The sequence below is a fragment of the Ips typographus genome, linkage group LG2, assembly GCF_016097725.1.
Source record: "Ips typographus isolate SLU linkage group LG2, UJ_Ityp_2.0, whole genome shotgun sequence".
NCBI classification, from domain to species: domain Eukaryota; kingdom Metazoa; phylum Arthropoda; class Insecta; order Coleoptera; family Curculionidae; genus Ips; species Ips typographus.
Genome location: NC_138423.1, coordinates 26,157,766 through 26,182,043, shown reverse-complemented (window position 1 = coordinate 26,182,043; position 24,278 = coordinate 26,157,766). Strand labels below are relative to the sequence as shown.

The following is a 24,278-nucleotide window of genomic DNA, read 5'->3' as shown; positions in this document are numbered from 1 at the left end:
AATTCATAGTAAGCTTAAGAAGGTTTCAGAGGCCTCTGGCAATACAAAATGGCTGCTAGAGGCTTCTGGCACGTTAAAAACAATTCATAGTAAGCTTAAGAAGGTTTCAGAGGCCTCTGGCAATACAAAATGGCTGCCAAAGGCCTCTGGCACTTTAAAAACAGTTTTAGTAAGCTTAAGAAGGTTTCAGAGGCCTCTGGCAATTCAAAATGGCTGCCAGAAGCCTCTGGCACGTTAAAAACAATTCATAGTAAGCTTAAGAAGGTTTCAGAGGCCTCTGGCAATACAAAATGGCTGCTAGAGGCTTCTGGCACGTTAAAAACAATTCATAGTAAGCTTAAGAAGGTTTCAGAGGCCTCTGGCAATACAAAATGGCTGCCAGAGGCCTTTGGCACGTTAAAATCATCATTATCATCAACTCGCTTACGATATTGTTTCATTTTAAGTAAATGGAAAATGTACAGGGTGTTTCAACTATCTGGTAGATGGTAACATCATTCTGAAGAGTTTCAAGATTTTATTATATTTGTAAGTATCAATGATAGGGAACAAGGACAAGACCTGTTTTCTTGACAGAAATCAGCAAAAGTCTGAAGAGAAAAATTGTAGCTGTAAACCAGCATTCTCTACCAGAACCTTAAAGATATTTTGTCTTTAAGGGAGATATTTGCTTAGGAATGTTTAGTAAGCGTAAAGTGTCTGTGGAAGTGACTTATGGAACTTCCTTCAATTTCCCCGTAACTAACATGGCAAAATTAAAAGAAACAAAAATTGTATGGAATTTCTACGAAAACCTAAGAGGCATATTTTTCCTTCAATGACAGTTCCACTATTACACTGCAAACTGACTGCCCTGACAGCAAAGGTTCAAGCTGTAAAACCGAAATTGGGAGATTTTAGTCAAATTTACAAACATAATAAAAAAAGTGTGGTTAGAAAATCATACTTACCCTCTGAAAGGAAGAACACTGGCAACTAAGTAAAAAAGACCTTAAAAGTCTTCAGTACCTTCAATACCTATATTTCAGTGTATAATGTGTAAAGATAAATAAATTTTTTATGATACTCTACAGTTGTTTTCAGGTCGTAAACATCCTTACATACCATCTTCTTTAGAATTCCTTTGCATACCACACACCAACAAAATGATTTGTTGTCTCCTCAATAGTACGATGAAGAAGTTTACTGTCCAAAACCGTTATTCACGGTTTACAGCCTCTTAGGACTGCAGTAATTAAATTCTGGTAATAAACAAGTTTATTATATACCATCAGCTTCGATAATGTGTGTCAATAGCGACGGATACCAGCTGAAGCAGCCATCATAGAACTGTGACTACTTCAAAATGATTAGTGTTCGTATCCGCAAAAGTCCAATTTGCGAGCAATATTATAAAGAGAAGCGTAATGAAGTTCTTCAAGCTCACGCATTCATTAGTCGACTTGGGTGCTAATGTAGCGAAGAAAAACGCAACTGTTCGCCACCTTATTTATTTAAGAAGTGAAACTTTTCATTATAAGAACGTCCATTAGTAACAATGATGATTTGTTTCTAACAATAAGTGCCAATCATTAGAATAAGATATTAATTTTACTGTTTTTGAGATTTAAAAAAAGTGTCGTATCAAATGTTAGAAATTGGTATAATTATATTTAGTGCGGCTAATATACAATCATTTACATCCAGAATTTTCATTGCTGTGTCATTTTTATTTCTTAAAGAATCGTCAATGTGGCCTTCTGCTACAGTTGTAGACCTCCAACCACCGTGTCTTTTCAATGAGCAAATGTCTCCACCATTATCTACAAGAAGAATTGCAGAGGTTCGGTGAAGGCAGTGACTAGTATATTCTTTGACATCAGCCAATTTCAAAAACAACGCTATTTCCTTGGGAATACTTGAGATTTGGTGAATACCCATTACAACTCTGTGGCAAACTCCATTTTGTTATTTAATCAAAAAAAATCTGTATCAATAACATCTGGACGAAGAGACAAGTATTTTTTACAAATATTTATGTAAAATTCTCCAACAATTGTAAATGTTCTGGGCTTGTAATTTTTCGTGTTTGGAATTTTAACCAGAATTAATTTTTCCATGTATTCAATATCTTGAATTCTCAAGTTTACCAGTTCATTACATCGACATGCCCCTGATATGTCATATATTAAAACAACCTAAAAATGTTCAATATAGGTATTAAAAAAAATCATAAATTCATTTTTGTTTCGGATCTTACCTTCATGGCTAAATACTTTTTGTTAGGTGCTTCTGTTAAAAAGTATCTACTTAGTTCTTGGTGAAAGTTTCACTTTTTCGCTTTAAAAATGCTTGCACCTTTTTATACGATAGAATATTTATACTGTCTTTAATATTTAGCTCAGCTTTAAGCATGGAATATTGCGCCCACATTGTCGAACTCTTCAATGATTTACTTAAATGGGCAAAATAGGCCAATACAACATTTTCGGTAAAATTGACCGCTTGGTGTTCTCTGGCCCAAGTGGTGAATGTATTGTACGCTCGTTCATACATTTCGCGGGACCTGCCAGGAATCAAATTATTTAGCGTATTTGACGCTATTGCTCCTAAAGCAGGTGGTGTACAACTTATTTTATCACTATCACTCATTTCGGCGATTTAGGTCGCTTTACGGCTTCACTGAAACTTTATTTGACAATACAACAACGCAATTAGTACAAGGTGTTTGAATTTTGAATTAGTGTGCCATGGACATCACGATTTTTGACAGATGACACAGTGAAAGTGTAATAAGGTAAACATGGGATGTGTATCGTTTTCTAGTCATGTTAACCGATTAATTCGGACTGGTAAATATACATATATAACGGTTACTGAAAAAATATCATTCTCATAGAACAACGGAGATTTGAAGCCAGAAAACCAGAGCAAATGGCCGATAACATTTTTGAAAGCCTATTTTCAAGAACCGCGTTTCGTGTAAATTCGGAGCGCGTAACCGTAATCGACAGATGACGCTAGACAGCCATGATACGCCCTCTGTTAGACGACTTTGGAAATAGCTTCGTGTTGTTATGGTATTAGCCGTGTTGTGTCAATCAGTTTTTGTCTTTTTGTGTTTTGTGATTTTGAATTTGATTACAAATTTAGCCCTGACACCTTCAGGAAAACTGTTTTCAGAATAAGAACATGAAAGGATTGTATTGCAGAGCCAAGCCTGACAAGCCATTCAAAGCAAAGTAAGTGTTGCATTAATTTCATCTGCTTTTTTCTAAATGCAAGGCTTTTAGTCTGGATCAAGTTCTGGACATTATTTTTTTACCTCCTAGGATATGAAATAGCTTTTCTACGCCGGCAGTACAGGTACACAATAGGCTTATTTAGACCGCTTGAAAAAAAAAAAGAATTTTTGGTTGTAATGACCAAAACATCAAAAACCTAAAATAAGGTTAGAATAACATTTGTAAGTTTTTAGAATTCATTTTTTTTATTGTGGTCGAATTTATAACAAAAATGAAGTTATTTTTACTTACCTGGATTCAAATTCGCATTATGTGTAAATGTATGAAAAATGTTGAACCATAGACATAGCTACAAGTTACAAGTCAAAGAGCTGAACAATCATATTTTTTGAATTTATATCGTATTTGCACAATAATCAATTATTTTGTAAACACATACATTTAAAGTAAAACAGTCATTATAGCTTAGTACTACCGATTAACTATTTTTACAGTACTAACTCAATTTGCTAAGAATATTCATCAAAAGATCCACCGAGAAAGTCTAAAAGGGTATAATTATTTGCTTTGCAGTACCATGCCGAACTAAAAACAACAAACTCGTCTGGTAGTGTATTAGATTGGCCAGACCGGCTTTATGGTCACATGGCAACATGGGAAAATCACATGGGGCCCAAACAATATAATTCTTCGTGTGTATATAAAATTATGCCCATCATGACAGGGCAATACATAATTACCGGACGAGTCGGTACACGATATTTCAACTTTAAGAGCGTCGTTTGGTCGATTTTGTTCAGTAAATTTATTAGCCCTGTTGCGAGTTTTGTTCTTCTTTAAACAGTAACGTACCTGGGCGTGGGAGTTCATAAACCGTTGTGACGTGTCCGGAATAATTTTATAGGAAACCAACATAATTAAAATGCGGCTTTCATGCCAGCGTAAATTCCCTTTAGGAAATTAAAATAAAACATACATACGTGAAATTATTATAGCATCCTTAGATTTTAACTGAAAATGTGGTTTGCGTCATAAACCATTTAATTTTATGGCAGTTTCTTACACTTTTTAGTATTATTAATTAAGCGCCCAGAGTTGACAGGCTAATGCCTTTGCAACGTCTAAAGCTGAAAAGCAGGTAATCAGAAACTTTCCATAACTAATTATCCACTTTTCCCTTTAATTTAAGTGAAATTGTACCTTTGCTGAGATTACTTTAGAGGCAACCCTTGTTTTGCGTACACAGCAGAGGGTCTTAAGATATATCTTTGTTCTTGTATATTTAGTGCAGGATTTATTTACTGAGGCAAGTTTTAATTAAATCAGTGTTTGTTTTGTTAAAAGCCGACCTTTATATTACGGAAATAAAATGATACGTTTAACGTTTTCTTTATGAATGTTGAATTTTCTTTTAAGTATTTACACACTTAAAATACCTCATTTATCTCACCTAAATCTCCTACAGATGTCACAGCCATGCTAAAAAGTCTATTTGACAGCTCAGCTAAATTTTCCATCAATATCCATAAATGTTACACTTCAGAGGGTTTCCTCATACTCACTAGGAAGGAGGAATTCAAAATAACACATGGTGTGTTATGTATAGGTGTGATAAAAGAAAAACTGATCATAGAAAAACAGTGTAATTGATAAATGCACAAGCGAGACAAAGATAGGAAATCCAAAAAAATTGTAGTAAGGCTCGTGACATTGTTGTCAGATATCTGTCTGAATCTACTCATTGAATTAGTTACATAACTTTGTTATTGGGGACTATTGGACCTTTATTATAATTATTTTCAAATAAAATTAAAGAACATTCATTTAGCTGTTTAGAATTTGAGTTTTATTTTTTTTTTAGATAGTTATTAATTTCCTATTATCGCCATAGTTTTAGCGTTTTATAAAGTACTTTACACTTGTCAGCCATTAAGTTAAGAATTTTTTTTTGCAGCTTTGTTAAACCCCTATTTATGTCCTAATGCGTGTTTTTTTAGTTATTTACATAACAAGTGCGGAAAGTGGTACTTTATTGCACGAGACTGCAGTTGAAGGACGGGAAAAAGGCTTTCCGCATGTGTTTGGTACAAAATTGTTACTAGAGTATCCTAGAGTATCATTTTTCATTAAATTGGACGAAAATGTATAGTAAAATTACAAAAATGAAAGCATCTGTTGCAAAGATTGTTAAGAGTGTATTTTTAATTGAGAAATCAAATACAGTGTGTCCCAAATTGGTTCTACATTATAACCATAATAGCTACAGAGTCGGTTAAATGGGGAAAGTTTTAGAGAATTTTATGTAAAACTTATTTTCGGTTTTCAAATTAAATTATCTTTCTCCGTTTTCCGGAAAATTGGGAAAACGTCAGAGACTGCATTTTAAACACTCTTTAACAGAGCGAAAGAGAGTTTTGAAACTAAGACATTATTAAGGCACTTTTTTACGTAGAACACGATGACGTAATTAGAAAAACGTCAATCGAAATTACGTCATCGTGTTCTACGTAAAAAAGTGCCTTAATAATATCTTAGTTTCAAAACTCTCTTTGGCTCTGTTAAAGAGTGTTTAAAATGCAGTCTCTGACGTTTTCCCAATTTTCCGGAAAACGGAGAAAGATAATTTAATTTGGAAACCGGAAATAAGTTTCACATAAAATTCTCTAAAACTTTCCCCATTTAGCCGACTCTGTAACTCTTACCGTTTTTGAGATCCCAATACATGTAGAACCAATTTAGGACACACTGTATACAGTTATGGTTTTTTGATTTAAATGTTTTTTTGAAATAAAATTAGTGCGGAAAAGTTACTTTTTTCCGAAAATAACTTTTGAGTGCAGAAAAGTGCCTTTTTTTTCCTTTTTTTTAGGAAAAATAATAAAAATGGGTCCCCCCGTCTAGAAAGATAGCCGTCACCCTTTTAGGGTTTTTAAAGTATCTTAAGGTTAATTTAAACGATCTTTCTTACACTTTTCAATATTTTAGCTCCTGATGATGGTTACTTATGTGCCCGAAACTAGTTGAGCGTTCCCTCTAACATTTAGGGGATAATGAGTATTTTGTGGAGAAGGTTGTGTGTTCTTTCCTCTCATTTGTTTGAACAAAAACTCCTCTGTTTTGTTTGAACAGAAAATGGCAAACACCGTCTAACTGTATCGTAACATTTTGGCAAAACAGCAAAAATGTGAGCAACTAATAAGAGTGGCTTTTTGTATTTGACAAATCCAAGAATCAAAATTCTATTACCTTTGAATTTCAAAATAACAACTAAAATGCTTTAATTAGTAATTACAGAAATACAAACAATTTTTCAATATTTTAATGCGATGAAAGTCGAATCGCTAATAATTTAATTGAGGGGAAAACGTAATGTTAACATTATGAAACAGCTTACATCTATCTACTCCACTTCAGTTTAGTTCAGGCACGTAATCAATCATTCTCGCTCAAATTTAATAATGATGAACACTACACTTACACTGGTTTTCACGACGGAACTGTATTCACTCACATCTTTCCATGTTGGCCTGAAAAAGCACACGCATTTACTCTAATATCTGAATTAACCGCTTTTCAGTTAAACAAAATTATAATTGGATCTAATGCAAAATTCTATTAAATATAACGAGCAGCATGACTAAAAACGTATGCACTTTTGGAAAAGTACTGTATAACAAGTGTAAACTAAAATTTTACCAGCTGCCTTTTTACTATGTTTTGCAAGTATTTTCTTTTTATTTATTTCTTTGGAACAAAATGTCGACCATTTTGTTTGGAAACAGTTTGTACTAATGTTGAAAAAAACCTTTTTTAAATATTAAATAGTTTGAAATAAACTATTAGTTTCGATAAATTTTTTACGTATTTTACTTTTTAATTTTATGGATATAACTCGTTACTTTTGACAATTGCTAAAGTAGTTATATCAAAAAATGAAAAAATATTACAAGTTTTTGGAAATCTTACATAGTATACAAAAAAATCCTAGCTCTATAAGTGACAAGAGAAAACTCCACAATATTTCACACATTTAATTCTACTAAAGTATAGTTGCCAAGTATCCTTTATTAAACCGTGAACAACACATAATTATGATACTCTCCCAAAGGCTACAATTACCCCATTCAGTGAACAACCGGAACATACGTCAATCTAAAAGCGCATAATATAGTTCTTCGGTAGCCACGTAATACGAGAGTTATACGCAATTTACATGTTAAATCCATAACGTTTATTTATTAAAGAAATTATCAACCTCAACACTCTACCATACTTTCTCACAATAGTTCAGCAATGTTTACTATTACATTTGCATAATGCCGTATAAGTGACTAATTTGTTACTTCATGCACGACTTAAAGTTGTCTTACCAGTGTGACGTGTAGTTGCTACGTGCGTAGGTTAAGAGAAAATTGAGGAATGATTTAGGCTATGGAGGAGGACTCACCCATACCTTGAAGATCATCTAACATAGATTTAAATTGGTGCCTCATTATTTTAATAAATGGGTTGTCAACTTTTGATTGAAGTTAAATTTTGCAGTTTTCAATTCACTTTGGCAAGTGTTTATGTTGAGGAAACTTATCAAAGGGCTAAGTGCTACTCATATTTTCTGTACCCATTTTTTTGTGTACAGATAAATCATGCTCCGCTCATGAATTATTAAATCCGAACGGCAAGCAGTAAAAATGAAAAACGACCTTACGTCGAGAATTTATATATTTCTGCTGTTCGCGTAAATGCAACATACCGATTTTATTGCATTTTTTTGTATATTACATTAGGTGACTAAGGAATCCTTACACAGGTGTGGAAAATGTATCATAATTGTTTATTAGAAATCAATGGTGATAATAGTATATTATAAACCTAGGGACTAAAGTGGTTCTTTTAATCCCGCGGCGAAAGGTTTACAATTCGCTAAGGGATTAAAAGACACTTTAGTCACGAGGTTTATATACTATTTTATGCACTTTAGAATGCGAGAAACTAAAAATAAAAAAAATTACAAAACTAACAGTGGTTATAACGGTACTCTCGTATTACTGATAGTTGTTATTGATTGTTGTTGGCATGGTGGATTCACTTAAAATTTATTGTGCCCTGGAAGTGTTGCTATGGCACAAAACAAATGTCAATCAGTTGTTATCAAACGGTGAGTCCAGAAAAATCGTATTTTTTGAAAATGAACATTGAAGAGGCCGCCCAAGAGGCCATCGCTAGCCTTCTTCCAGAAAAATCTCGCGAGGCTTACAAAAAACAGTTTCTTGTTTACCAAAAATGGTGCGTTGAACAGAATGCAGAGAATTTTACGGATGAAAAGGTGCTCCTGGCTTACTTCCTGCAGAAGTCTAAGAAGCTAAAGGCATCTTCTCAATGGAGCCAATATTCCATGATCAAAGCCACGATAATATCTGAAGCAAACGTCGACATCAGCAAATACAGTAAACTCCAGGCATTTCTAATGAGACAGAATGACCATTATAAGCTGAAGAGGTCCAAGACATTGGATTTCGACCATAAAAGAGATTTTCTTCAAAATGCTCCAGATGAACAATATCTAGCCCAAAAGGTAAGATTATTTTCTTTACTTTGAATATTTTCCTGATAGTACTACTAAAAATAACACCATTGATTATTTTTGTCTACAAAACTACAAAATGTACTGACAGGAGACAATTTTGTTGCAGGTGGTGCTGATTATGGGAGTCGCTGGAGCATGTCGAGGAAAGGAGCTCTGCCAGCTAGACTGCAACGATGTCTCGGATCATAACAGCTTTTTTCTGGTAAATCTACGGGGTACAAAATCAGGAAAGGATTGCTTGTTTGTGATAAAAACGTCTGGCGAAAACTCTACGAATGTAGTGGAATTAGTGAGAAAGTATACAGTGCGTTTTTTTTAACGCGCAACATAGGATTTTACGTGTTAAATTTTTAAGCCCATGTTAGACCATTTTATTTTGGAACTGCAAGTCTATAACTTGACTGGTGTGTCTTTAGTACCCTGAAGCTTAAGTAAGTCTACCAATTTGGTCTAAAAAGTGATTAAAAACTGGAAAAAAATCATTTTTTTTCGAAAAGATTTTATCGTTCCATACTCCCTGTATGCATTGTTGTTCCTTGTTGTTTTTATACTGGCAGGGCAGGTAGCAGGTAAAGTGACATATTTTGACTGCATCACGACCCGACATCTTTTGAACGTCAAAAGGGCATTTTATGATTGTTTGGAATATACTGTTTGTCTTCAAACGAAAATCAATTTGAACAATTCACTTATAAAAATACTTCTTTTGTTCTTAACTTTCTTGATATAAAGTTAATGATCACCCTGTTTTACTTTCTACGCCAAATTTTACCTGCTACCTGCCGTGTCAGTATGAAAAACAACAAAGAACAACAATGCATACAGGGAGTATGAAACGATAAAACCTTTTCAAAAAAAGATGAATTTTTGCAAGCTTCTTAACACTTTTTAGGCCGAATTGGTAAACTTACTTAAGCTTCAGGGTACGAAACAGCCACCCGTCAAGTTTTATACTTGTAGTTCCAAAATAACATGGTCTAACATGGGCTTAAAAATTTAACACGTGAAATCCTATGTTGCGCGTTAAAAAAAACGCACTGTATTGGTCTAAGGCCACCTACAAAGCATACACGATTTTTTGTGTCTTACAAAAATGGGAAATGCATGACTCAGCCCATAGGAAAAAATACATTTGGACAGCTACCAAGGAGATTTGCTGGCTACTTGAGACTACTAAACGCAAACCTATATACTGGGCATTGTTTTCGCAGATCATCAGCTTCTTTACTTGCCGACTCTGGATCAACCATAGATGTGTTGAAAAGACATGGTGGCTGGAAAAGCAGTTCTGTTGCTGAAGGTTATGTTGAAAATTCATTGTATCAAAAGAAGAATGTTGCGGATCAAATATTCACCAATGTCTTCTCCGATGTTGATATGGCATCAGCATCAACCATAGAAAGATCAATTTCAGAAAGTGAGACAACGGCAACGGCGACTGCTACGTATATGTTTACTACTAAAAATGTTGCTTCCAATTGTCCACCCTTCGTTAGCCTTGCAAACTGCACCAAAGTCAATATAAATGTAAATATATATAATAATAAGAACTAGATTTAAGTTATGTTTATGTTAATTATCCTTTTTCGTCCTTACACTTTAACAAATAAATAAAATTTCAATAAAATCATTGTTTAATTTGGAAGAATTTACTTTAAATCCCCCAGGGATTAAAAGTGTCTCTTTTATCCCTCAAATGAGGGAAAAAAAAGTGCACTTTTAATCCCTAACGTGCATAAAAATAGTTATTTGCACAACAAAGGAGGAAAGTGCAACTTTTTCCCTCGCAGCTCTATAGCGTAAGAGGCAGTTTACTCCAGAGTTGTACTAGTAACTATTTTTACGATTAAAACTTTTGAGACTAATAAGTATGTTTCATTAGGAGTATTCAATTTCAACACTTGGTATTTTAATAGAGTCAGACCGGACACATTTATAATCCAATAACGTTGAATCAATTTCCATACTGATTTAGCCAATTAAGTAACTTCCAAACTTCCGACTTCCGGAACTAATTCTTGCAGTTAGGAAACTTAACTTAACATAGAAATCCCCGTTGGCGTTTTTCGTTTCAAGTCCACTAAACAATTTCCATGAATTTAAAATTAAACCACACCACTGGCTGGGAATTTTTCCAAGAAGTAATATTTACTGATCTCTCGGTCTTTTGGGGAACGAACTAAAAACTCTTTTAAATAGGATTTTACCCGCCACTTGGTCGGAAACTTATTTGCTGGACGTTTTAATTTTTTAAACCCCCGTGGCATTTTCGACTGGATTCCTTTGGTAATGAGGCCGATTATTTCGTTTCAGAGTACCAGAGTATTCCCGAGTGGTACTTAGTATACAGCACGCAAGTGTCCTATTAACTTGCAACCGCAGAAGAAGCCTACTAATTGGCACTAAACCAAACGTTAAGTATAAATAATGAATTTAACAAACAAACAATGATCTTTACACCTGAGTACTATTATATGAGCCGTATCGTTTTAATTGCGAGGTATTTTTTAATCTCGTTAATTAATTTATTGTAATCGGGTGATTTAGGAGGAAGGAAGTCATTGTAAGCCGGCTTCAGTACGTAGTTTTACGGATTGTTGACCTCCTCTAGACAATCCGAATGTATTAAGTGTGAATTCTTTTTTTGCCACATTATACGACCACCAACGACTACTTTAAGCAATAATGGAACCGATTACGTCCATGAAATTAGGCTGTTCCGTGTGATTTATCGTTCTGTCTCCTTCCGTGTAAAATGAGAAATGCATCAAACCTTATTGGATTCGTGAGAAACATCTAAAATAGGCTCAACAGTTGATTGGCACTGCGAGATGGATTTTATTGTGTTTTTGCCGCGCTATTGTTATGGAAGTGCGGATAATTAATTATTATTTTCGAGCGTTATTAAAAAACCATCAATAAGTTGACATAACCCAATTGTTAGTATTAAGAATTCTGTGCTGGGAAGTTGAATGTAGGTTACTGAAAATTGTCTCTCACAACAGCTTAGTGAGACTCATTAAGGTCGATTTTAGCTTGAAGTTTTACTCTTAAAGTTTAGGGTAACTCCACCGATTTTACCGTTTAGGAGGGTTTGTGAGTAAGTAAACTCACTGTGAAAAGTTAAAATGTCATTACGGTTCCAATTGGTTTCAAACAAATTAGAGAAACGGTCAAAATTTACACTTAGTTTAACATCAATTTCCTCTTCATGACTACATTTGTCTTTTTACGATTTTTAAATGGTTTGTTTTTATATCATATACAGGGACGAAAAGGAAGTAAGGAATTTTCTGTGCTCTTTGAGACACCTTGTGGAGAGAACAACTGAGAATTGAAAAAATTTTTAGCCCGTTATTTTCTGAACATTTCTTTTTTTTATTCCCTCTGATATCTCAATTATTAAAGAAAATACAGGTGTTTGAATTTTGAATTAGTGTGCCATGGACATCACTATTTTTGACAGATGACACAGTGAAAGCGTAATAAGGTAAACTTAGGATGAGTATCGTTTCCTAGCCAGGTTAACCGATTAATTCGGACTGGTAAATATACACGGTTACTGAAAAAACTATCATTCTCATAGAACAACGGAGATTTGAAGCCAGAAAACCAGAGCAAATGGCCGATAACATTTTTGAAGGCCTATTTTCAAGAACCGCGTTCCGTGTAAATTCGGAGCGCGTAACCGTAATCGACAGATGACGCTAGACAGCCATGATACGCCCTCTGTTAGACAACTTTGGAAATAGCTTCGTGTTGTTATCGTATTAGCCGTGTTGTGTCAATGTCAATCAGTTTTTGTCTTTTTGTGTCAGTCCGTTTGTTTATGTCGATTTTGAATTTGATTACAAATTTAGCCCTGACCACCGCCTTCTTAACAAGAAAGCCAAGAAGGTGCATTCCAAAAATTCCAATATGGCCGAAATATGGGATTGACAGTTTGCATTTGTTTGTATTGTGGAAATGGAGTTTTTTGAGAATTAGACGAATGTTTACGGTTTAAAATCAAAACTTGAGGTTATTTGCCAAAGTAATTGTTGTTTATATGTTTATTGTTCTAGTGAAAGTGTAGTTTGTGTTCATTTTATTGTGTTATCAGTATTGTTATTGTTCCTTCATTGTTCTATAATTTGTTGTTGGTTTTTTCTTAAATTCTATTGCCTCTACAATATGCCGTCCAATTGTTGTTTGCCAAATTGTAAAAGCAATTCGGTGAAAGGCCCAAAAGTGTCAGTCTTTTCCTTTCCAAAAGACCCTGCTCGAACCCAACAGTGGTTGAAAGCTTTGAACTGGAATGATTTTACTCCAACAAAATACTCAGTGGTAAGTACAATATGCTTTCTCATTCAGTAAACTTATTGCCTCTTACATACATAGGTATGTGAGTTACATTTTGAGCCCTCCTGTATTTCGAGAGCAACAAGGGTTTACTCTGAAGAAACAGGACAGCTTTTAGAAGTTCCATTGGCACGACTACGGTTGACCAAAGGTAAGCACCAAATTTAATTTGTTATAATATGTTAACATTTTTTTAATAGATACTGCTTCACACTAAAGTTAGAACCTATAATTGGATTGAGAGTGGTCCTAATAGTTAACATTTGTATGCTGAATGTTTTTGAGTGTAAGAGATATATGACTGTTGAGTGCAAGTATTCACTGAAGCCTTACATGCAGAGCTACCCTTAACTAATGTGAAAAAAATGCTCATGTATTTTAACTAATTAGCATAATTTTACAAACTATATCCTTTATGCTATACTATTGTCAATAATGAATAATGATGATTTAAGATTTAATGTAGGTACACAATATTTTCAAGACTTTTTGAGGTACAGGGTGTCAAATTATTGAATTTTTTTTAGAATTTTCCACACAGCTACAAATACAAAAAGCAATATAAAATTAGACTAAGGCTTGGCATCTTTTTTCATATTAGTTAAGAAACCCTTTGGTCTGCTTTATTAATTATGTAATTAAGAGCTATTTACAATATTGCAATCTCTAATAATTGCCTTCTGAGGTTTTTACTGCTCAAAGTTTTTGGCTAGTTAGCTGGTTCATCTATAATTATTGGTCAATTCTGTGAATGTTTTTAAAATAAAACTTATTTGTTTTTGTGTTCAAGCTTTCATAATAAAGCATATGTTTTGAAAATTTCTTGTGTGTTGAATTTACCTATTATCCACTTTTCTTCCACCTTAAAATGTTTACATGGAAATAATATAGCTATACATTATATTTATTTAGGTGTCTAGGCTATAATATATAAATAGCAATGAACTAAACTATGGGAAAAAAATGAATAAAAAATATAGGTAATAAAATAATATAAAACTCTAGACTCATAAGGATACAGGGGAAAGCAATAACTATAATATTACATTTTTATATACGTTTACGTTGTTACCAATTATTTCAGATGCGTTACCAACCAAATTCACTGGTTGCACTTCAAGTTTATCAAAAGTTGAAGTAAATCGGGAAGCCCCAGAAACTAAGAGAATGCGCCTCGAATATAAACATCTTGAGCAAGCTATAGAAGAAAGTCTAGCTATTGAAGAACAAAAACAATTAGCAGATAGAGTCACTTCATTTTCTGAATTTAATGAAAAGCTTAAACGTTTAAAACTGAATAGATGGATAACATCTAAACATGTAGATAAAACATTGTTCTACTTTGAAGAAGATGAGGGAGTTATAAAACTTTGCGTCTCAGTATGCGCAAATTTAAATATTAATATACACTATAATGGTGATAAAGTGCCTTTAAAAGAAGAGGTTGTAATAAACAGCTTGAGTCAATTTGAAACCTATTTAAAGGATGTATTGGGCGTGTGGAGAAAAGGTCCTTTACATGAAAATTTTGAAGAAAACCTGGCGTCAGTAAAAAATATTATTTCAACAATTGAAGATTTGTTGGAACGTTTGTTAGAAAAACTTCCTGATTCAACAAACCTTATTGAATTTTTAAAAGAGCAACTTTCACTATTGGGGGTGTCTAATATGCCCAATGGAAAGTATGCTTTTAGATACTCCACTACTACAGTTCTTTTTTGTGGCTTATTACACACAATATCACCACATGCTTATAGGTTTTTAAGAAGTTCAAACCTATTAATTTTGCCAACACCAAAAACCATCAAGCAATTATGTGGTTCCTTGACAACAAATCCAAGGTTAGAACAGAATCAGATTCTGCAATATGTTTCTTCAAAACTAAAATTATTAAAAAAGGAAGATAAGACAGTGACGATAATGTTTGATGAAATTCATCTCAATCCTTTTATTGATTATAAAGGAGGAAATATAGTGGGAACAGCATTTAATAATTCAGAGGCTGCAACAAGTGCTTTTGCCTTTATGGTGAATAGCCTGTTATCACCTTACAAGGAGGTAGTTCACATTTTGCCTGTTAAAACTATCACAGCTGAACAACTGCATGAGGTGTTAAAACAATTGATTAATGGGTTGGAAGATATGGGATTTGAAGTGTTGGCGATAGTTTCAGATGCCAATAGAATTAATAAAAAAGCAATGACTTTCTTTTGCCACCCTCCGAAACTATTGAATACTTACCCACACCCAAAGGAACCTTCCAGACCACTGTTTTATGTTCTTGATACAGTCCATATTATAAAGAACATAAAAAATAATTGGCTCAATCAAAAACCAGATCAAACCCTACAATACCCTGCTATTAGTCAATTAAACTCTTCTGATAACCTGCAAGGACTTATTAAAACTGCCTCATTTGAAGCATTAAAGGAAATGCACAGAAAGGAACATTCTTTATTAGTAAAGTATGGACACACTCTAAGTTTAAAATCATTGTATCCATCTTCAATTGAACGGCAAAATGTGAAGTTAACTTTGCAAATATTTAACTACTACATTGTAGCAGCACTCAGAGATTTAGGCCCAAAAATAAATTTACAAAATTACAGTGACACTGCCGATTTTATTGAACACATTTGCAAGTGGTGGGATATTGTAAATGTTAAATCACCCTTAAAAGGACTAAGAAAAAGAAACAAATACCAAGAACCAGTAACGATAAATTCAAAACATATTTTTGACTTTTTGGAATTTTTCCTCAACTGGCTAAAAACATGGGACACCTTAAATACATTCCAAAAACTGACAAGAGATACTCACCTAGCTCTATTCCATTCTACAGAAGCACTGCTAAATTTATCAAAGTACTGTTTAGAAAAGAAAAACTATACTTTTGTTCTGCTGGGAAAAATACAGACTGATAAGTTGGAAGAACGATTTGGAAACTACAGGTATAAAAACTAAGCGTTTTTTGTATATCATTATATTACTGCCTTGCTTTTCATTGCAATTTTAAACATAATAATCAATAATTTTGTCGCTTTTGTTTTTTTTACGCAATTTTTGTTACACAGGCAACATAGTTGTAGTTTGTTAATTACCTAATAAGCTTAACTATATATTTGTATCAAATATTTTTGCTAATAACTCAATCAGTGACACTATATCTGTGCTGTGTGCAGAGAAAGTCTTATATTTTTTTTCTTAACTTTCAAGGTACCTGGTACTGACGTTGTTACCTAAAAATAAAAAAAATACAATACAAATTATTATTCTAGAATCTAAGTGATGTTTTAAAGTAAAAGGTTCTTAATTCACCTCATAAACTCCTCAAAATAAACCGACTGATGCTTGGGCAAAAAACAACACCATCATATGATTATTTCCAATTTTACTTATTTATTAGGTATCAATCTGGTTCCAACTACCATGTGTCACTACGACAAATCTATGAATCCGAAAGCAAATTAAGGGTTCAAAGTGTCATACCGCTCATTCTGAAGTCACGGAAGTTTGGAGACATACCAATATCACGACAGGATTTATTAGAATTTATTGATCCTCCAACAATTACATTGGAATTAGTCAGGCCTACATTAGATATTACCATCACAGAAATATATCAAGACAATTTAGATGATATTGATGAAAAAATGTGGTCTCCTTTGGTATACATAGCAGGTTATGCTGCTTATGCTGCTATAAAAAAAACAAAATGTAACTACTGCAAAGTGTATTTAATACAAGAAGAAGACTGCAGTTACCAAAACTTTAACAGTTCCATTAATTTTATGAATAGAGGTGGGCTTTGCTACCCCAACAAGGATGTGGTACTGTGTACAGCTTTTACATATCTAACCATAAAAACTTTAGTAGAAGAAGCAGAAGAATATTTTTTAACTTGTAATTCCCAAAAATCAATTTTAACTCTGTATACTTTGTCAAACTTAAAAAATATTTCAATATTTGAGGGGCATAGCTGCAATGCACATAATTGTGAATATATTTTAAATATTTTATTAAATTCATTAACCAATATTTTTTTAAATAACTACTGTAAAAAACAAAATGATGTACCTAAAATTAAAAATATGCCCAAATTAAAGAGATTATAGGTGACCCTCAAAATAATCATAAAGCTTTTGAATAATTAAAACTTGTACCTACAGTTTAATTCTAAATAATAATAAATAAAATTTAGTACTATATGTATTAGATATATTACAGTGTATATGTCTCCATTTGTCTCACAAATTTCTTAGTAATATTGAGTAAATTAAGTTTAAGTCTGTTAGCAAATCTAGTCTGACAAACAATTTTTTTTGGTTCCATGGAATTCATCATAACAATTTAAGTATAATGTTTTTTCTCACTTGACCACCCTAAAGCAGTAAAGCATGAATCAGTGTAGCTATGAATTAGCCACTATAATTAGAATAATAAGTATATAGCATAGTGAAATTATTACTAACTTTAGAAAACATGTATTTACCTACGGCCTCAATGTAAATAGCTGTTTACGCATAGTTTTCCGTTACGTAATGAAGCTCTTTACGCACAGTTGTAAAAAAAAAACGTATAGTTTTAAGATTGGCCACAAACTGTGGCTCTAATGCTGGGAAAAATTGATTTTGTTTATATTTCTTCCTTTATTAGAGTATATTAGATGGAGATCATCGCGTAATGCATTGTTCATACAGTTTGAAGTAACTACCACTTCATCTAGAATATTATCTGCAACAGCAAACACATCAAGTAATATTACTGAAAGTTTTCCCTTTCTTCTTAATAACTGTAATGTCACCATAAATAATTATTTTAAGAACAACACTAATAATTATTTAAGTAACATGTTTTGTGAATTTTTTATATTACATTATTTTTTTCTTTAGTGGCATATTACCTAGGATTAGTACAAATATGATGTCAATACGTACAAATATACTTTTTTAATGAAAAGTTACTCTGAATTATATGAATTGCAAAAACAGGGAACTTGATGAAACTTTCCATTTGTAGGTAAAGTATAGTACGTCACAGATGCTCTAAGGCATCTTACACACTCATGGAATTACACATAACTTTTTCCATATCATGCGTAAAATGCTTCTTACAGCACTAGTTACGTAATATACTATTACAGTTAACTAGAGGGACTACTAATGTGTTAAGTTTCTGTAAACTTATATTTTAGCTATTGTGTGTACAAATAAACAAATCTCTAAACATGTACCTACAATACTGGTTTTAATTTTGTGAATAGTGATAATGTATGCAAGGAAGTATGAGACAGATTATTTGTTTACCTAGATATAGCAAGATTTTCAGACATTTACAATCTAAAACACTCATCAAATGACATTCATGTACCTAATAAAAATAATCAACTGAGCCTTTAAAAAGCTGTTTGTACCTATAGGTATATTAAACTGGATTTTGTATCCCTCCTTGTAACCATATTCTTGCAAGCTCTTTTAGTACACTTAGTTCCACAAAGGCTACTATAGAAATTAGGTACTACTTAGAATGTATTTACTATACTTACCTATACTAATACTGTATTTTACTTTTCAATATTGTTCTAATGATTTGTGCTTTGTCATACACAGTTTACTTCAGTATATCCAAACCTGGATCCAAACACAAACATATCAAGTAAGATCATTTAACAAAGGAGGTTTCCTATAACAAAAATTTTAAAAGAAAGGTCTTGGTAATAATATAAAACCCATTTACCAGTTTTGCTTACCTAGATTCAAGGATTTCCAAATTTTCTTTGATTGAGCAGTTTTTACATTAGTTTGTTCCTACTTTCCAAGACAAAGGATTCTAACCAAACTTGCTTTGGCTGGACTTTATTGGGTATAAAAAGCCATATCTATACATATCTGGATCAGGAATGAAGCGTTCTTTGATTTTTCACTCACAACTTCTAATCAACTACACGAAAAAATAAAAAAAAACATATTTTCTACTGCATCTCCATAGGTTTGTGTACAAAAAAAAAATCCGATAACGCCGCCATTAAAATGACCTTCTAGGCTTTCTTGTTAAGAAGGCGGTGCCCTGACACCTTAAGGAAAACTGTATTTCAGAATAAGAACATGAAAGGATTGTATTGCGGAGCCAAGCCTGACAAGCCAATCAAAGCAAAGTAAGTGTTGCATTAATTTCATCTGCTTTTTTCTAAATGCAAGGCTTTTAGTCTGGATCAAGTTCTGGACATTATTTTTTTACCTCCTAGGATATGAAATAGTCTTTCTACGCCGGCAGTACAGGTACACAATAGGTTTATTTTAGACCGCTTGAAAAAAAAATACTTTAAATATGAAATATATCTCTCGCATTTGAGTTTGGTTTGTTACGGATCTTGAGTAAAAAGTTAATGCGAACTTAAGTGATATAAACAGTGTATCGCATAACCAGCCAATCGAAAACTCTCTAATAACACGACAAGATGAAATTTCATCCGGGTAAAACGGCCACGTTCATAATAATATCGGTCGTGTATGGCTCGGTAACCTATAAAATCGATATTGCCAACTCATAAGCACCGAAGGTGCTAACAAATTTATAGAGAGAACATCTTTGCAGGATATTTAGAAAAATACGATCTCAAATGCGCCGCAACCGACCATTATCGGCGTCCCCAAAAGGGTAATGGGACGGAAAATGGGCACATTGGGTTTTTCAGCGACTCGGGTCGGATTCGAATGACTTTTTTAACCGCACGTGTGTGTATTTTCAGTTGCACCGGAAGTACAGTGCACCAGAGACCAGATGCGAGTGGAAATCCCCCTTAAATCCAACACGAAAAGCATTTATATTCAAGGATTACGCGACTATCCGGATCCCGCTTGCAGACCTCATACTGACTCTAATGGCAGGATGGCCGTCCTCGAAATGGATCTGAACGATGTCTATAGATGTGCGGTTACCAGAGTTATTAATAAGCAGACGGTAAGTTCAGTTGCAGCTTATGCGCTAGATTTAGGGTCTATTGTTCTAATTTATTGATGCGATACCCTATTCCAAACTAATCAACTGTCCGAACGCTAAACAGTACAGTGACAAAGGGTATGCGTAAATAAATCTCCAAAAGAAGAAATACTGCCCTAAGAGACATGGCAATAACCAGGAAAAATGTCAGTGACGACATCAATTGTGACATAATTTAGAAATGTCATAACGTCTTGATTTTGATTGATCAATGGTTGAGTGTTTCTTCCTGAAACCAAATTGATGAGAAGAGAGAGAGTCACAATGAAGGAAGGACAAAGTAAGAAACTTGTTAATGATTTTTCTGGTTCTTTTTGTTCACCAACAGATATCAGACCAAAACACTGTACAGGGTGATTGATTGAATTTTGACCACCCCCTTAACTTCCTTAATTTTGATTTTAGCTAAAAACGTTAAATACAAAACTAGTACATATTTAGGTCTACTTTATTCTTAGATAAACAGTTATTCTACAGGGTGTCCCAAATTTGAGTAACGCATCAAACTTATTTTTTTAAATGCAATGACCGGCTTTTTAATCGATATTTGAATTCTACGTCAAATTCTAGGCCTGATTGATGTAAAATGTCTGTATCGATATTCAACTGTTTCCGCAGCAGCGTCCTTGATTGATTGAATTTTGACCACCCCCTTAACTTCCTTAATGGAATAGGGTAAAAAAAATGGAAAGAGGATAAAAAATACTACAAAATGAGCCAAAACTGGACTCTCAGCTCTTCACATTACCGAGATATTGAATTTCAAAAACATTCTTTCAATTTTTTTGAAAAATGAAACATTTTAAAGTGCTTTTTTTGTACTTATTTCACCTAATTTAAGGTCGTTTAGTATAAATATGCCCTTTGCTGTGCATTGGAACCCTCCTGGAGCAAAATAAAAAATTGCCAAAATTGCACTTTTTGCAAAAATGAATTTTTTTCAATTTTTGAATGATTGTAACTTTTTTATTTGAACTCTTATAGATTTCGCTAAAACGCCATTAGAAAGAGGATAAAAAATACTACAAAATGAGCCAAAACTGGACTCTCTAGCTCTTCAGGTTACCGAGATATTGAATTTCAAAAAGTAGTAAAAAAAGACACCTAATACCCCCCCATTCTTTCAATTTTTTTGAAAAATGAAAAATTTTAAAGTGCTTTTTTTGTACTTATTTCACCTAATTGAAGGTCGTTTGGTATAAATATGCCCTTTGCTGTGCATTGCAACCCTCCTGGAGCAAAATAAAAAATTGCCAAAATTGCAGTTTTTGCAAAAATAAAAAATTTTCAATTTTTGAATGATTGTAACTTTTTTATTTGAACTCTTATAGATTTCGCTAAAACGCCATTAGAAAGAGGATACAAAATACTACAAATTGAGCCAAAACTGGACTCTCTAGCTCTTCAGGTTACCGAGATATTGAATTTCAAAAAGTAGTAAAAAAAGACCCCTAATACATTCTTTAAATTTTTTTGAAAAATGAAAAATTTTAAAGTGCTTTTTTTGTACTTATTTCACCTAATTTAATGAATGGGATTTTTTAAACAATGGCTTGTGGCTTCAACCACGAATTCTGGCACAAAAACTAACAGTTAGAGATACAGTTTTGGTTAAATGGAAGAAAAGTTGCGTAATCATTGCCTTAATAAAATAAAATTTAGATTTTAGAAATTTTTGGTTTTTAGAGATATTTTTAATTTTCTTTTAAAATAATATTCATACTTTGTAATATCAGATTTTCAAAACAAATTGGTACTATCTCAATGTAATTCCTGTGATAATTATTTGGACCTCAGAAACTCAAATCCGGTGTCAAAATAAACACCGGATTCAAATTAGAACTGTCAACGTCTTTCGGAAATCTCCATCTTTCCGATTTCATTGCTTAATTAGCATTTCTCCCTTTCGGGGCACAAATCGGCTATAGCTGCTAGCAGGGTTTTTGCCAGACCTCAAAAGACGAAAGGTCGCTTTTCTCGTAATATATCACATAATTCGTTTTGTGTTTCACGTGATAAATTTGTTTTGCAGCTGCCGCTCGGCATTACGACCTCTCACAACCCTCGTCAGCTGACTTGAAAACTATATTTTGATATCGTTGTTATAGCCGATTCTGACAAAATTCACTTCATTTACACTGCAAGCATTTTTCCCCAAAAAAAAACCCTAAAATTGTGACACTGGAAATATATCATATTGGAAACGATTTAGATTGGTTTGGACGTGTCACCGCCTAAATTGTCCCCGTTGTTTTGCAGGGCAAGAAAATATATTATCAAACCCTCGTCGTCGAAAATATGGAAGCCGACAACAAACCGGGCACTAGAGAAACTCTGCACGTGAAATGTTCGGTGGAAAAGGATCACGTGATTGCACGCAGACAAGTTTTTCCACCTGGATTCGAGGAACCCATGTAAGTAGCCATTTTCAGTAATTCTACTGAAACAATCGATTTATTTTGATATCAGCGCTATGCAGCTAACGCTGGTCCTTTGTCAACAGAATGATAGCCAAGTCAGATAATTTATACTCAATTTAGTTACTAAATTGGTTAGGAATTTTACTTTTGTGATTAAACCAGAACGCTGCAACATGTTTTACAACGTGAGTTATCGGTTTTAATCTTTGCTGCTTCACGCATTTTGCGGAATTACCCAGACACCTACAAATATCATTGTTTCTAAACTTACTTCTAACAACTTGGTAGTAAATTACAGGAAATGAAATTTTTATGCTTAATAACTCGATATTAATAGTGTCATTCTTTAACGTACAATTTCTGGATAAATTTATTACAGTTCTTTACGTAATAATATTGCTATAACGCTAGCTTAAAAAATACATAAAAATATGTCATTTAGCCACGTTTTAAAACAACTGCTTATCTTAAACTAGCCTAAAACAATCTAAAAGCTTCCGTATGATTCTAGAGTAGTTTAAAAACATCCAAGAATTCCTATAACGGTCTAAGATTTCCAATTGCTTCTAAAGCAGTCCAGAAGCTGTCCGAAGTCTAAAAAAAGTATCCCAAACCCTATAGAAATTCAAAAGCTTTCAAAATAGTGTCTGCACCATTTACACATGTAGTTTAGAAAGCGTCAGTTGAATTTTAGAAACCATAAGATGGATTTAGAAAATATCACTTGTATTTCAGAAAACGTCCTACTTTAAATTTTAGAATAATAACTTTGATTTTCGAAATTGCAATTTGTATTTCAGATTAGTCACTTGTATTATAGAAAAGAGCAGTTGGATTTTAGACATGGTCATTTGTAATTTGGAAAATTAAAGTTGAGCAAAAAAAGTAAATAGTTAAACGAATATTTTTAATAACATTGTGGTTTAAGCAGTTCAATGAAAAATCGATTTATCTCGAAAACCGTTTATTTTATCGAAATAAAGGAAAAGTACAATTTTTCGATAAAAATGTCAAGAGTATATACATTAATGGCGTTTGCACCTGAAAATAATGGCATCTGTCAAAGTTTAAGCAAATTGTGTCTTAGGTCCAGTTAGTTCCTGCCTTTCGAAGACAAGATACCTGGTTTTCATGTCAAATAGAAACTATCTTTCAATAAAACATTAAACCCAATAATCCTTACAATACACAAAGTGTTTCAAAAGTTACGGCCAAAAACGTTAATTGGAAGGCAGTTCTTTGGGGCTCGATATTTCCCTTGGGAATGACTTTAAAAAAAATTATATGACCAAATCGTACTATTTTGACTTCCCCTGTATGCCCCCGAGAGATTGTCATATAGTTACGGGACACCCTGTATATTTTATATAAATTAATACTCCCGATGGGCGGGTTTTTTTGCTTCAAGTGATATTAAAAAAAAAAAACAATAAACTAATAACCACATAGAAACACAAAAAAATCTGAAATTGAAATATCGCGCTCTAAAATACAAGTGACCTTTTTTGAAATACAAGTGACGAATCTGAAATACAACTTACGTTTTCTAAAACCAAATTTACGATAATGAAATACAAGTGATAGATTCTAAAATCCAACTTATATTTTTAAAATCCAAGTGATATTTTCTAAACTACATGTGTAAATGGTGTAGAAGCACCTTTCAAATGCTCTTAAAACTCTCTTTAAACATATTATTTACACATTTAC

General features: G+C 33.2%; 2 protein-coding genes and 2 long non-coding RNA genes across 9 annotated transcripts in view; 3 read left to right on the top strand and 1 right to left on the bottom strand.

Annotated features, from left to right (window-relative positions):
- The window catches only part of qsm (Zona pelucida superfamily protein qsm), a 73,072-nt gene that overhangs the window by 34,239 nt on the left and 14,555 nt on the right, over nucleotides 1-24,278 (top strand). Inside the window, exons 2-3 of the mRNA XM_081972883.1 lie at nucleotides 19,898-20,109; nucleotides 22,408-22,562. Coding sequence (XP_081829009.1) covers nucleotides 19,898-20,109; nucleotides 22,408-22,562 — 367 coding nt within the window. The remainder of the gene's footprint in view (nucleotides 1-19,897; nucleotides 20,110-22,407; nucleotides 22,563-24,278) is intronic.
- On the top strand, nucleotides 887-5,678 carry LOC145724553 (uncharacterized). The gene is made up of 3 exons (XR_014177038.1): nucleotides 887-1,244; nucleotides 1,297-3,221; nucleotides 3,273-5,678. It is a non-coding gene; the product is annotated as an uncharacterized LOC145724553 (long non-coding RNA).
- On the top strand, nucleotides 6,195-9,855 carry LOC145724545 (uncharacterized). The gene is made up of 2 exons (XM_081972896.1): nucleotides 6,195-8,796; nucleotides 8,915-9,855. Exons 1-2 carry the CDS (start codon nucleotides 8,356-8,358, stop codon nucleotides 9,125-9,127), a joined length of 654 nt encoding a protein of 217 aa, XP_081829022.1. The 5' UTR covers nucleotides 6,195-8,355; the 3' UTR covers nucleotides 9,128-9,855.
- LOC145724549 (uncharacterized) lies at nucleotides 16,359-19,207 on the bottom strand. 6 transcript variants are annotated; one of them, XR_014177032.1, is made up of 6 exons: nucleotides 18,899-19,198; nucleotides 18,695-18,831; nucleotides 17,642-17,883; nucleotides 16,639-16,848; nucleotides 16,468-16,586; nucleotides 16,359-16,388 (listed from the first exon to the last, which is right to left on the bottom strand). It is a non-coding gene; the product is annotated as an uncharacterized LOC145724549 (long non-coding RNA). The 6 variants fall into 6 exon arrangements; XR_014177034.1 differs by having other exon boundaries at nucleotides 16,639-16,845; XR_014177030.1 differs by having other exon boundaries at nucleotides 16,639-17,883; nucleotides 18,899-19,207.

What these genes read in the sequence shown, in the direction of transcription:
- LOC145724545 (XM_081972896.1), top strand. Translation starts at nt 8,356, where the DNA reads ATGTCAATCAGTTGTTATCAAACGGTGAGTCCAGAAAAATCGTATTTT. An exon ending in AACAATATCTAGCCCAAAAG is followed by an intron (nt 8,797 to 8,914) that starts GTAAGATTATTT and finishes ATTTTGTTGCAG; the next exon opens with GTGGTGCTGATTATGGGAGT.